Source organism: Pecten maximus, chromosome 3, assembly GCF_902652985.1.
Source record: "Pecten maximus chromosome 3, xPecMax1.1, whole genome shotgun sequence".
NCBI lineage: Eukaryota > Metazoa > Mollusca > Bivalvia > Pectinida > Pectinidae > Pecten > Pecten maximus.
This window is the reverse complement of record NC_047017.1, coordinates 11,164,717-11,180,246: the sequence shown is the minus strand read 5'-3', so window position 1 is coordinate 11,180,246 and position 15,530 is coordinate 11,164,717. Positions and strand designations below refer to the sequence as shown.

The 15,530-nt window shown below is 36.7% G+C and overlaps 1 protein-coding gene across 1 annotated transcript in view; it reads right to left on the bottom strand.

Moving 5' to 3' along the window:
* Positions 1 to 2,670: 2,670 nt before the first annotated feature.
* The window catches only part of LOC117323196 (WD repeat-containing protein 20-like), a 28,012-nt gene continuing 15,152 nt past the window's right edge, over positions 2,671 to 15,530 (bottom strand). Inside the window, exons 4-5 of the mRNA XM_033878253.1 lie at positions 14,725 to 14,770; positions 2,671 to 11,994 (exon numbers count right to left, since the gene is read on the bottom strand). Of these exons, the coding sequence (XP_033734144.1) occupies positions 11,978 to 11,994; positions 14,725 to 14,770 (63 nt within the window). The 3' untranslated portion in view covers positions 2,671 to 11,977. The remainder of the gene's footprint in view (positions 11,995 to 14,724; positions 14,771 to 15,530) is intronic.

Below are 15,530 nucleotides of genomic sequence, written 5' to 3'. Positions count from 1 at the left end.
AAAATGACAAAAAACACGGTCTAAGAATCACATATAGATAGCATTTGTTACAGGTTTGAAAGTTCTCGAGCGTTCAGGGAAGGGAGATAACTCTTACATAATGCTAGTAGAAATGCACTGTGGAATTCACAAATATATGATGTTCTATGTATGCTAGTCGAAATACCGTGCTGATGTCCATAGTTTGATAGCTACCGTTGTATCAGGGCGAGAACTGAAGCTTCCCTCCTACTTTTATAGATTTGTTACTATATTTCTTATCTAGTCTGCTAACTTGGCTAAGTGTCGAGTTGCATGAAATCAAATAAGTCGTTTCTTCCGGGATTAAAATGATATTTTATTTTTTAGCCTACTATGGTTAAAAGTCAACAAGCTTGTTGAGAACAGACGTTTAAATAACTAGAAAGCCTATATTGCTCAACTGATTTTGCAGTATATATATATATATATATATATATCCCAAGGTTCCGCTCTGGAACCCCTTCTCTCTTTGGTACCTATGTATGAGCTCAGTCCATTATTCTGTCAGCAGTTGCTACAAAATCCTATCTCGCTATTTCTATCTTCCAGTAAGAAATTAAAAAACCTGAAATCATATAAACGTCTACGATCAGAAACAGAGATATCTTGATAAATGGCGAAGATGAAATAAGAGAATTTTGTTATTTCGGCAAACTTAAACAATAACAGACGGTCTCGGGTTCTGTATTAAAAGAACTGTGTTAGTTTATAACTAAACCTGCGTTATGTACGATAAACATGATCAACTACATATCTTGTTTCTAGATGTTTATATCTTGTGTCTAGATGTTTACCTTCAGCTTCTCATCTTACAATACATAACGTGAATAAGACGAGCATTGCCTTCCATATACACCGAGGGATAAATTATGTTAGATGATAATTTAATTATAATAACGACAGTATGTGTACGGTATTGTATAATGATGACGATATTAATTGTGATAATGTCCCTAGATAACAACACAGACAGGTTTTATTGTAAAGTGATTCCTTGTTCTTCAACTCGTGTCATAATCTGTGACCCCATTACCGTTTGTCAATGCCAAATATTACCTGTAAATGATTTATAAGTTATTCTGATAATACGCAATCAACGAGGGTGTCTCCTCTCTCATAACATTTTACATTTAGTCCGGTATAAACCAGTTACAAGGGTTCATTTAGTAAACACCCAAAATGTAGCCCGAGTTTTCTCTGGCCCTGTCACCATGTCTGCCTACACCAGACATGGTGACAGGGCCAGAGAAAACTCGGGCTACTAAAATGGAGAGAACTCTTGGTTAGCGAAGGTAATGACATGAAACTGGGGTCATACACACCACTGGGACACACAATAAACCAGCATAAATGAGTACTTATGCGAATCTAAACAAAAAATCCTATATTAACTTCTGAGAAAAGGCAATAAATGTGCAACATTAAAGATCCATGACGGCCACCAGTCAGTCATTTCATTTTTATATTCAGTCTTAAAACATCTAGGAACCAAGTGGAACAAACATGAAAGATCTATGTAGCTGTGTCTTTGTTTTAACTCTCAAAATTAAAGATGGCCGTCTATGTGTAATTGTCTCTACTTACCAGTCTCAAAATAAAACATGTACAAGTAGATAGGAAAGCAATTTAAACAGCTATGGAAAAAGATCCACCCAATTCTGAATGAGAAATATTGATTACGTGACTTTTGACGGCCATGGACAAAGGATGATTAGCCTTTAAGTTTTCCTTTTTGGAAGAATACTGATTTTGTATCTCTACGGAGAAGCTTCCATTCTACCCGATTTAGGGTCATGCAGACCGGCTGTCATCACCGGACGCTGTCCTAAACTTTCCTTTAGAACACTACTACAATGTACTCATAAATGCCCAAGTTGATAGCAACCGATTCTTGTCTAAAATATCATCAAAGGGAAGGGCAATCATTTCTTTACACATACAAATGTATATATTAATGAGCTTGGTCTGACCAGAGATGTGTATATCACATGTATATGTCTCTGGTCTCACCTCTGGGGACAGATGGTCCAAAATGGGAAATCAGCTGATTTCAACCAAATTTGGTCTGACACATCACTGAGGAGGACAATTATATCTGGGGAGAGCGTTATATTCCAAAATAAAGATGGTTAATTCAACTCCACATGGATTGAACCCAATCAAGAAAATTGTGAATCAAAACCATAAATCCTTCCAATTTTCTGCATGACATGGGTTTCAACCAAATGACATGTTGTAAAACAGATTCTTTGTGGGATTTTACACAGTAAACAGCAAAGTGATAATCATTGCCTGGTGTAAGTTTGATAGTCAGATGACAATGTAGACTTCAGTACTTGAAATGAAGGAAACCCAAGTATATATATATATATATATATATAGTAATAATAATAAAAATAAAAAACACAAACCAGAAATTCACACTAGCGCTTTCAACATGCTTTGAGAGCAAGCTGTTCAGGTGTAGTGAAAGGATTTATTTGTATATATAGGGTCTAGTAAGTAATAACGACGGTATAATCCAATATAGGTACTGGTTCCTAACAAACAAATGTTTGTTGGATATATACTACAGGCTAAATTCGCTATAACAATAATTAATGTGTTGTTGTCCAAAACAAAAACAAATAACAAAGAAAACACCTCAAATTGATTATAAGAATTTTTACTTTCTTTATAAACTAGGTCCAGGAGAAGCCTTCAGATGCTATTCTGCAATAAATCATTAACTATAACTTGGTTGAAAATATTTACATCATTGGTCGCGATCCCGGGAAACACAACAGGGCGATCAGGGCTTCTCGATCCTTACACGGATAAACGCTCTCACCAGAGTCAGTGCATAAAATAGTGAACATGTTCACAAACATTTGTGATGCCTTTGTTTAAAAAAACGAAACATGTTACATACAAGCAATATAAATATTTATCCGACTCTTAAATTGTCACAGACACACTAAAGTCACTTTTTCTAGGGTCACATGACACACATTCCACTAACACACACATCACATGATTAAAAGTTTTATCACATCTGCGCGTATAACAACATAATAGATACCGGTCCACCAACACGACACAGCGTTTAATGTGATATGTATGTTCCTGTGGGGAAATTCACATCTTTGTGTAAGTTTCACGTAAGTCACAGCAATCAAACTAAATGTAACTACATTAGGTTACCTACTGGGAGATTAACCTCTTTCTGATGGTGCTATTTGAAACATTTTTTGGTGAACATAACGGATAATTGCTTGTTTTTTACTATATCAAAGTACATGTATATCAAGAAACCAAATTTCAATAAAAAAAAAAAAAAAATTCTATACCATAAAAAATAATTTTTCCTGCGACAGAAAAATGGAGAAAATAATATTTAATTTATTAAGTAAACGAAATTGAGATTAAAACAGTAATTTCTTTTTATTTTTGTCTTTTTTTTTTTCATATATCAAAAAACACAGAATAAAGTGACTATTTTCAAATCATTGTAGAAATATAACGTAACCACTTTGTTTTTAATTTAACATCAAAACCAGCGATGAATAAAATGGGATCATTATGAGAACCTGATGTGGTCACTGTCAATGTTTCCAATAGCAACACGAGCTGCAGTGTGCTTTACACTAGAAGTACCCGCTTCGACATGTGGCACTTCTGTACAGTGTGTATGTACAATAAAAAACATAGCGATGATGTGAGCCTTCAAAAACCGAAGGTTTCAAAATGTTCAAATTATCAGTTGTCAAAATAGGGTGCATGATCATATTATCCCAGACAACTCGACACCAAAGTGACAACAACCACATTTGCCCTGAAATTTGTACGATATATTTTAACATGCACATTTCAATGAATGAAAATTGAATTTAATCTTGTATCTTTAATTTTCATGATAATTTACAATGTCTCATTTTTCCTTATTTTCACATGAACTCTACATATCAATAAATAATTACTACATGTCACATTGAAAAACATTTGTAAATGAAAGTCAATTTTCAAATGCCATCACTTCAATGGATATCACTGATCCTAAACATGTAACAAGTTTCGGATCTGATAGCGTGGAATGAAATTTTAAACAAGAAATGAAGGACGTAACTGCAAATGATTTTTTCCGCATTCACAAATATTCTGGAAAATTTCTTTGTTTTGATAAACATTTAATTCTAAGTATATATGTCAACCAACATTAACATGATTAGAATACTTCCTCTCCTATTTTTACAGTGATATAAATAACTCCTTTTCATTGCACATACCGGGCATTACGAATAAACACACAATATAAGAACTTCAAATTAAATTTAAATCTATATTGCAAAATTATGGAAACATCTATATTTGAAAAATGACAATTTCAATATTAGGTATGTAATAAGTGTTATAGTTATCTCCCCTTACACTGTGACTGACTGTACAAAACAAATCGCGGTAAGATCATTTGACATATTTCCTGGAGAGCGTCTTTTGTGAAGCTGACAAATGTTCTGTAGATCATAGCCTGAAATCGACCTACACAATACACACAGGTCACGCCAACTTAATATCAAAGCAAATTAGCTCAAGTGTCTATCATAAATTACGTTCACTGGTATCTAAAACAGAAAAAAACATGGTCTGGAGGTACCCTGTCACTGACAAACCTGTAAAAGAGAGAGGACCAATAAGTGGCCCCGTTACACAGGTTCAGTGCATAACAAAATCACTACAATAGTATAAACAGCGGTTTTTAAACTCAGGTAACCGGTCTCTCAACTCAGGTACCCGGTGTCTCAACTCAGGTACCCGGTCTCTTAAGACACGATGAGTTTATAATAGGATCACTAAAAGGTATTCCAATATAACAGACTCACCTATTAGTTACAAGGGAAGCGTAGATTATATAGCAAGGTAGAAAATCACTCAATTTACTAGGACATACAAAAAGCTTACTTTGTAACCAAAACCATTCCAACAAACTGTAACTGCAATAAAGCTTTCCCTTTAAGGAGTGTGTAGAGCAATATCTCATCAATCGGTGACATACCACAGGACAGTAAACACATTCTGTTATCTGTGACATAACACGGGACAGTAAACGCATTCTGTTATCTGTGACATACCACAGGACAGTAAACACATTCTGTTATCTGTGACATACCACAGGACAGTAAACACATTCTGTTATCTGTGACATACCACAGGACAGTAAACACATTCTGTTATCTGTGACATACCACAGGACAGTAAACATATTCTGTTATCTGTGACATACCACAGGACAGTATACACATTCTGTTATCTGTGACATACCACAGGACAGTAAACACATTCTGTTATCTGTGACATACCACAGGACAGTAAACACATTCTGTTATCTGTGACATACCACAGGACAGTATACACATTCTGTTATCTGTGACATACCACAGGACAGTAAACACATTCTGTTATCTGTGACATACCACAGGACAGTAAACACATTCTGTTATCTGTGACATACCACAGGACAGTATACACATTCTGTTATCTGTGACATACCACAGGACAGTATACACATTCTGTTATCTGTGACATACCACAGGACAGTAAACACATTCTGTTATCTGTGACATACCACAGGATGGTAAATACATTCTTTATAACTGATGTAGCAGTGATATAATCAGTATAGGACTCGTTTGTGTATAAAAGACTCACATGGCCATGCCAGTAAAACTACTTCAGAATCTAAATGTTTCATGAATTTTTCCAAGCTTTTATTAGCTTTACACATTTTAACACTCAACTGAAAAAATATTGTTGGTATATAACTTTCATTTCAGAAAAAAAATAGCCAGATAAACAAACACTGATCATTAAATTGATATTAAAGTGTGAACATTTTGAATGTTACTTTTTAAAATGTTTTCATCACACACTACATAATTACTGCTCAATTCTCTCTGTTTCTACATGATTTGGTATTTTAACAACGCAAAGGATTATGGCACTAAGTATCAATCGGATAAAACAGGAACACAACATCGTCGTCAATAGTTCTGGGTAAAGAATTTTAAATACAGACTTTTTTATTTCAATTTCATATTCAATATTTATCACTTTTCACCTAATCAATGGCATTAACAATATTAAATAAAAGCAAATTCAGTATCCATGTGTGTGAATTATTGAATTTTGCTCCGCTGGTACCACAAAAATATTGATCAATAAATATTTGAAGTTGTTCAGTCTTAATATTTATTACCAAAGTCTCCATGTGACATTGGACTTTTAAAAGTTCACCCTAATCCTACTGGTGTAAAGAAAATTGCTGTTTTTTTGTAATGAAACTTTTTATCATTAATCATTATCACTTGGTTAAGAAATAAAATGTTTATTCCAAGAAAATGCATCAACTATCAAAGTTTTAACTGTAGTACCTAGCTTTGATTCTGAAGTATTTCTACAATATCATCATTTTCCTTCTTTTTTTTTTTTGACTAAAAAATACAGGTTTGGAAAAGAATGTGCACAAATGGAGGATAACATATTATGGGCAAAATGAAAAGATAGCAAACTGTAATCCATTTTTACCAATCTATATTGTACACTGTATACCTAACACTTTCTTTGGTGCATCTTTAAAGATAGAAATGATACCTACTTACATTCTTATATCAGAAGCAATAAAAAAAAAATCAACTTTCTTTATTTTAACTAAGGTAAAAATGCACTACTCACTACTGTTTGTGGTTCAAAACTACAGGATTTCTGTGACAAGTACCAAGAAGTACAAGGATTTCAACCTAACTACCCAAACTAGTCACCGCCAGTCTAGTTTACCAGGGGATGTACTGGTCACCGCCAGTCTAGTTTACCAGGGGATTTACCGGTCACCGCCAGTCTAGTTTACCAGGGGATGTACTGGTCACCGCCAGTCTAGTTTACCAGGGGATGTACCGGTCACCACCAGTCTAGTTTACCAGGAGATGTACTGGTCATCACCAGTCTAGTTTACAAGGGGATGTAGCGGTCACCACCAGTCTAGTTTACCAGGATGTAGTCTAGTTTACCAGGTGATGTAGCGGTCACCACAAGTCTAGTTTACCAGGAGATGTAGCGGTCACCACAAGTCTAGTTTACCAGGAGATGTAGCGGTCACCACCAGTCTAGTTTACAAGGGAATGTACCGGTCACCACCAGTCCAGTTTACCAGGAGATGTAGCGGTCACCAACAGTGTAGTTTACCAGGAGATGTATCGGTCACCACCAGTCTAGTTTACCAGGGGATGTAGCGGTCACCACCAGTCTAGTTTACCAGGAGATGTAGCGGTCACCAACAGTGTAGTTTACCAGGAGATGTACCGGTCACCACCAGTCTAGTTTACCAGGGGATGTAGCGGTCACCACCAGTCTAGTTTACCAGGGGATGTACCGGGTACCGGTCACCATCAGTCTAGTTTACAAGGGGATGTACCAGTCACCACAAGTCTGGTTTACCAGGGGATGTACCGGTCACCACCAGTCTAGTTTACCAGGGGATGTACCGGTCACCACCAGTCTAGTTTACCAGGGGATGTACTAGTCACCACCAGTCTAGTTTACAAGGGGATGTACCGGTCACCACCAGTCTAGTTTACCAGGGGATGTAGCGGTCACCACCAGTCTAGTTTACCAGATGTACCGGTCACCACCAGTCTAGTTCACCAGGAGATGTACTGGTCACCACCAGTCTAGTTTACCAGGAGATGTACCGGTCACCACAAGTCTAGCTTGTACCGGTCACCACCAGTCTAGTTTACCAGGAGATGTAGCGGTCACCACCAGTCTAGTTTACAAGGGGATGTACCGGTCACCACCAGTCTAGTTTACCAGGTGATGTACCTGTCATCACCAGTCTAGTTTACCAGGGGATGTAGCGGTCACCACCAGTCTAGTTTACCAGGGGATGTAGCGGTCACCACCAGTCTAGTTTACCAGGGGATGTAGCGGTCACCACCAGTCTAGTTTACCAGGGGATGTACCGGTCACCACCAGTCTAGTTAACCAGGTGATGTACCGGTCACCACCAGTCTAGTTTACAAGGGGATGTAGCGGTCACCACCAGTCTAGTTTACCAGGAGATGTAGCGGTCACCACCAGTCTAGTTTACCAGGAGATGTAGCGGTCACCACCAGTCTAGTTTACCAGGGGATGTACCGGTCACCACAAGTCTAGTTTACCAGGGGATGTACCGGTCACTACCAGTCTAGTTTACCAGGAGATGTACCGGTCACCACCAGTCTAGTTTACCAGGAGATGTACCGGTCACCACCAGTCTAGTTTACCAGGAGATGTACCGGTCACCACCAGTCTAGTTTACCAGGGGATGTACCGGTCACCACCAGTCTAGTTTACCAGGAGATGTACCGGTCACCACCAGTCTAGTTTACCAGGGGATGTACCGGTCACCACCAGTCTAGTTTACCAGGGGATGTACCGGTCACCACCAGTCTAGTTTACCAGGGGATGTACCGGTCACCACCAGTCTAGTTTACCAGGGGATGTAGAGGTCACCACCAGTCTAGTTTACCAGGAGATGTACCGGTCACCACCAGTCTAGTTTATCAGGAGATGTAGAGGTCACCACCAGTCTAGTTTACCAGGAGATGTACCGGTCACCACCAGTCTAGTTTATCAGGAGATGTAGAGGTCACCACCAGTCTAGTTTACCAGGAGATGTAGCGGTCACCACCAGTCTAGTTTACCAGGGGATGTACCAGTCACCACAAGTCTAGTTTACCAGGGGATGTACCGGTCACCACCAGTCTAGTTTGCCAGGGGATGTAGCGGTCACCACCAGTCTAGTTTACCAGGAGATGTAGCGGTCACCACCAGTATAGTTTACCAGGGGATGTACCGGTCACCACCAGTCTAGTTTATCAGGTGATGTACCGGTCACCACAAGTCTAGTTTACCAGGAGATGTACCGGTCCCCACAAGTCTAGTTTACCAGGGGATGTACCGGTCACCACCAGTCTGGTTTACCAGGAGATGTACTGGTCACCACCAGTCTAGTTTACCAGGGGATGTACCAGTCACCACAAGTCTGGTTTACCAGGAGATGTACCGGTCCCCACAAGTCTAGTTTACCAGGGGATGTACCGGTCACCACAAGTCTGGTTTACCAGGAGATGTATGTTATTATGCAAAATCACTCCTAGGTAGCTATCTACTACTTACTTGAAAGCATTTTTGAGGTTCACAATTTTTGAGGTTCATAATTTTCACTATGTACAATATTTATTAATTATACTTCTACTTTTTCAATATTCAATATGCTAAATGTGCTCAGGCTTGAAATAAAAAACAACACTACTGTCTAGACTAATTTGTATGTTCTACTATATAATTATATTATGGAATATTTGATGCTGAGGTAGCACAATTTTTTAACATAATTTGAAAAAAAAACTTTCTGAAGTTTGACTAGCCATCTGCAAATTATGAGAAGTCCTTTCCTTATTATCGTCAAATATATTTTCCATCCAATTAACCACAAACAATTGAATATATTTACACTAGCTCTTTCCTTCTTTCAAAGACTTTTTTACTGACAGCCCACGAACATTCTAAAGTGATTTTTTAAATGAGTGACAATTAATAATCTTCAAATGGGAAAATCTTCATAGAATCCTACTTCAACAATAAAATGAAAGCATCAATTAACAGTGATAAAATGAATCACTGCAATGTTATGTATCTGATTATTGTGTCGAGTCTCGGGGTGAGGAAATGACAATATTAATCGGACCTGCTTGTATACAAAAACAACATATTGCTTGTGGGGATCCCACAGAAAATTCAAACATTCAGAACAACTTTTATAGCACTATAGAAATAACACCACATACATGCTGTCATTAACAATATCAACGATAACTTATAAGTACACATTACTACTTCTTGGCTTTTCACTCAGTCACTAAAAATGTTCGTAACAACCACACAGCATCATCCATTCATTACAATAAAAATCACAGTAAAATGACAGGGAAGTTTCAACACATTATACCACATCTTAGCTGTACAAAAACGAGGGAGATCTTCTGCGAAGGTCTCTGAAATTGCATCTGATCAGAGCGAACTATCACAGACACTGTTATAAAACACTGTTGTTGATCCTTAATGGTGCAGTTGTTGAAGAGTTATCTCCCCTTGGGAGGAATTTTTGATCACATCGGTCAGTACATCTATACTGTACTGGGAAAGTCAACATAGACACACGACAATGACTTCTTCATTAACGCAGAGAGTTACTTCCCCTTGACATCAAGAGGTGAACAACTTTGCAGACCTCGGGCTGCTCATAAGATTGATTATTGGTTGTACAGAACACAGTCATTTACACCAACATCGCAACATAACATAATGATGGGGAAATGTTCTATGATTATTTTTCTGCATGAAAGCTGTTCTAAAATTCCATATTTTAGTTTTTGACCATGAGGATTTTATAAAAACAATTTAATGAAGGGATTAAAATGTTACAGATCTCATTCCTTTTATAACTCAGCCCCCTTTTACATATGATTTCTAGCTATATACATATAGTTACATTACTGGTAATGGCAGAAGTACTTTAAACAGACAAAGAATTTCATATCTGATATTTATAAGTTTAAAATGAAAGTATATCTGGAATTCCATTATAGATAATTATAGTAACATTTTATAACTATAAATTTGTAGAGAAAAACATTTCATAAAAATAATGACAATGAAATGATTGGCCATTCCTTGACAAAACTTAATAAAAAGCTGAAAAAAAAAATCTTTCACTTGTTCCGTTTGAAAGTAATCAATATTGCTGATATGATTGGTTTAATGCACGATTATAAAATGGTTTATATTAGGGCTGTATTGCTTTCCTTGCCACTTTTGTTAGTTAATTGTCAAAGATGTTAAAACATGTTACAACAATGTCAACAACTACTTGGTCATAACATCAGCACCTCTTGTCCAAAACTCATTAAAAACAGAAAACATGGATTTCATATCAGTCAAGGAATGAAAACTAATTAACAGCTTAACTTTTTTCCCAATTTGATTTTTTGGAGTTTAACATCCTCACAAAGACAGGTCATATGAGGACAGGTTTTCCAATATAATATCCACTGGAAAGAGTTGGGCTATGACACCTGCCCAAACACACATCCTACGGATCATGTTTCATATAAGCATGAATTGTTGATGTAATGTTTTGACTGCCATTCTTGTAACATATTAACATAAAGTGACAGCATGCCCATCATGAATACATTTAAAGTAAATGATGGATAGCCACTACACCACAGCTTGGCCTTATGGATTATGTGAGCGAAGATTGGAGAAAGTAAACAAAAGCAGGTTTCACGATACTCAAGATGTTGCCAACATCTCATATGATAAATGCCCCATACATTACAACATAAAAACTTAAAGTGTAATTCTATGTCAGTATATATATATACTGGATCTTAGACAATTCTTACAGTGTTTCGGTGTACTGTTCAGGGGAGGTAATCAATCATACAGTCGCTTATAGATTTAAGGATGCTTGATATATTGCAATCACTTGAAGCCATGTCAGGTATCTTGAGCAGAAGATTTAGGTCGTCAGGATCTGGAGCATGGCAGTATATGAAGCCAATAAGGAAATTCTCTCTTTGTCATGCAGTCACTGTCTACTTCATCAAGGCTATATATGACCTTGACCTTCAATATGACCTTGAACCAAATCCTCTTTTAAGTAACATAAACATTGTGTTTATGAAACTTTCAGGTTGTAGAGGGCAAAGAAAATGACCTTTCTTTGGAACACAGTGGTACAGAAGCCACCTTGACATCAGACGCACGTAACATTGCTAAGTCAGTCGTCTTTCGTTCCCAGAGGTCGACATTGTGATGAGGCTGTAGAAATGCCAAGCCCTTACTTGTGGTAAGTGTATGGAGATCCTTGTCCGATTCACTACATGGGGTACATTTCTGCAAATACAAAAACACAGAATTGAGAAATTTAAAAATAATTCTTTTTCAAATCATTATAAAATGTTTTTTCATCATAAAACAATTGTTTAACTAGAACTGTCGCCAGGATGGCTGACTAATACCCCTGCAATCTGCACGAGTCAATGGTGAATTGGAACTGTTAATTAGAGGCTAAGATAACCCAGTAATATAGTGACCAGTTGCATAGCAACCATAGCAACCATAATTTTGAGAAAAAGAAAGTGGCATGCACATCTACACATGGTCCTCTATATTTGTGTGAAATTTCATTGAAATCGGCCCTTCGGTTTAGGAGGAGTTGTCTGGACAAACTTAAAGTTATGGTTCTTATCTGAAAACCTGTTTATATAGTGACCAGTTGCCATAGCAACCATAATTTTGGGAAAAAAGAAGGTGGCATGCACATTTACACATGATCATATATATTTGTGCGAAGTTTCATTGGAATCGGCCAATTGGTTTAGGAGGATTTGTCTGGACAAAATGTGTCTACAGACAGACAGACGGACGGACGGACGGACGGACGGACGGACAGACGGACGGACAGACGGACGGACAGACAGACAACCTGATTCCAGTATACCCCCCTAACTTCGTTGCGGGGGTATAATTATACCGTTTCTGTATACAGAGAGGCGTAAGGGTATAAATACAGGTCTACCAATAGTTTAAACAATCAATCAATGATATTTTTCAAGCATATACTAATTTGTTATTATCATTATTGATCTTTTTTTATGTTAGATTTTGATTTTATTACATCTTTTTTTAATCATTCATTGATCAGTAGAAAAATTTACAAGCAATAGTTCAGCAGTTTCTCTAAATTATCTCTAAAAGACCTGGCCGCAGGCATGGAACACTAGACCTCACTGTCAATCAATACGTTCAGTAGTGAGGTAACCAAGCTTAAGATCATCCTTGGGGTATCTGGTCGCAATTCAATGAGCAAACTGGTCTGATTGTGAAAATAACATTAACTGGAGAGGAGAGAACCCTCTATCTTTTTCATTTAGATAGAAATGAAACATTATGAGCTGTTGGATATGGAGTGTCATTTTGTGAGCATTCATTCTATGGAAGTAATCACTTTCCATACAAATACAAGCTAACATGACAAGGATGAATATCAATATATGTATGGTCCTCCCTTATGATGTATGATGGACATTATAACATTTAATCAGTTGCGATGGAAACACTGTGGATGTCTTTCAAACTACCTGATTCAATTATGTAATTTTACACCAAGGAAATGAAACGGTAGCTATAGAGTAACAAGCTCCAGGTAGGTAATAGACAATAACTGGCCACCACACCAGTCTAAGTGGTGATTTGTACATATACCTAGGGCAGTAATGTCAAAACAAGGACGCATGGCTTCAGAAGTTCAACCACGATAAAAAGTTAAAATAGTCAACAAGTACATGTACATTACAAACTGCAGAATCTAGTTCTATGCTCAATCCCCTGTGTTTATTGCGTCAAATTAACTATACTGCATGCCTATCCTCCAAAGATACCAGTTGTACCTTCCATAATTTACTACAACTTGGATTACAGTTCCCTTTTTCTATAATTAGTAATAAATAAATTAAATTTCACTATACATATACTGGTATATAAAACTGATTTACTGTATTTATTTTCATTTTATGAAAGAAACTGAATGGCTTTTCATTGAATAACATATTTACATTTTTGCAAGCATGACAGAATGTTGGTATGTCTGTCAAAGCAAAAAACCCTGAAACTGTCTATTTAGTTTATTGCGGAAAGCAGCAGGCAATATATTTGACATCAGTTATGATTTTCCAATGACATTAAAGCATGGCATTGCTTTCGGTAGCAACCACTAACCATAAGTGCTGCTAGCATTTACTTGTTGATGCTGATTTGATTAAAAACTGTAATATATGCAGGAAATGTGAAGAAAAAACCCAACCCATTCTACCTTAACTAATTTGCATTTGAACAGAAAATTCAGATTCAATGAAATGAATGTGCAAAAGTTATATCACCACTAGTACTAGTGATATCAGCATATATTTCACTGCAAAACACGATCCATATATACACATATAGACGTGTATATTCAATAGAAATATGTAAAGAATGAGTATAGTCCAGGCTGTAAATCATGGTTCACCCTATATATATGCTGTGTTGACCTTTATAACGAACACTTACTAGGACTCTAGGCCAAATACTAACGGCTAACTAATAACTCCTGCTATCCCTCATTGTAACCATGGCAACCAAATAAACAACGTATTGTTTTGGAAAATAGCACCATTGTATATGTATTGGCTATCTATCAAAATCCTTACATACCAATTTTCAGCTTAATCAGACAATATCTCAATTTTGACCAATCAGAAGCCTCCGTTAATTTTGAATTCATATCAGGACTGATGAGCTATAGCTAATTATACTGGCCATCATACAAAACCTGTGTACATGTGTTCATACACATCTAAACACAGTCCCTAAAATTTCATTGAAAGTGGTTAAACATGCTAATTGCTTGGAGGAGTATAGTCAGGACAAGATAATCAGATGTGTCTTATAATAAAGGGTTTATTTTGGTTACCATTGCACCCAAATGACATATATTACTTTGGAAAATAGAACCATTTTATATAATGATTAGCATATCTACAGAGTTTGAACATCAGTCACCGAGCATAAAGTGAGGATACCTACCTCCGACTGATGCCTGCGGACTCATCACAGTATGCTGGGCCAGACCCTGGATATCAAAAGTAATACAAACAGGTTTAATAACCGCACATATGTAATAATATCTCAGGTCCTTCTGGTATATGTTACGTCACCTATATAGCTAATAGGGACATAAATTACTGACAGAAGGGATCCAGTACATTAATGCCATTCTTAAAATGATTAAAATATTTTTAACATATGTGGGTTACACTCCACTGTAAAGTTTAAACAGGACTTGATATAATTACCCATTTGTCTAAAAATGATGTTGAAAATTATCTATGGTTGTGCATGAATTAATTTCATGCACCCAATACAATCAGTTTAAGTCCACGAGATTACATTCATTCTGTGGTGTATCACACGAGCTCAGCATGACAATACAAGTGACAATTATTTCAAAATATATTTTAGCATACAATTTATACATTATAAAGCTATTTTAGCCAATATCAAATATTATACCCAGATCCTTTTTTATTTTCATCAAACTGAGCTTCTGATGCATAAAACATTTTCTCTTTATATTTACGTGTACAGTTTTCCCCAATTACAGTGGAACCTTTATACACCGAACATGCATGGGACATGGATATTTGTTTGGTTTACAGAGGGTTCGGTTTGGAGAAGTTGATTGAAAAATAACCGGTCGAATTCTGGATATAATTGGTCGGGACGATATTTTGTTAGAATGTACCCGATTACAAACAGGCACGTATACATACGTAGACAATTTGGTTTGTCTGAATAATATGACTATCATGAAAGTTAATCAATGTATATAT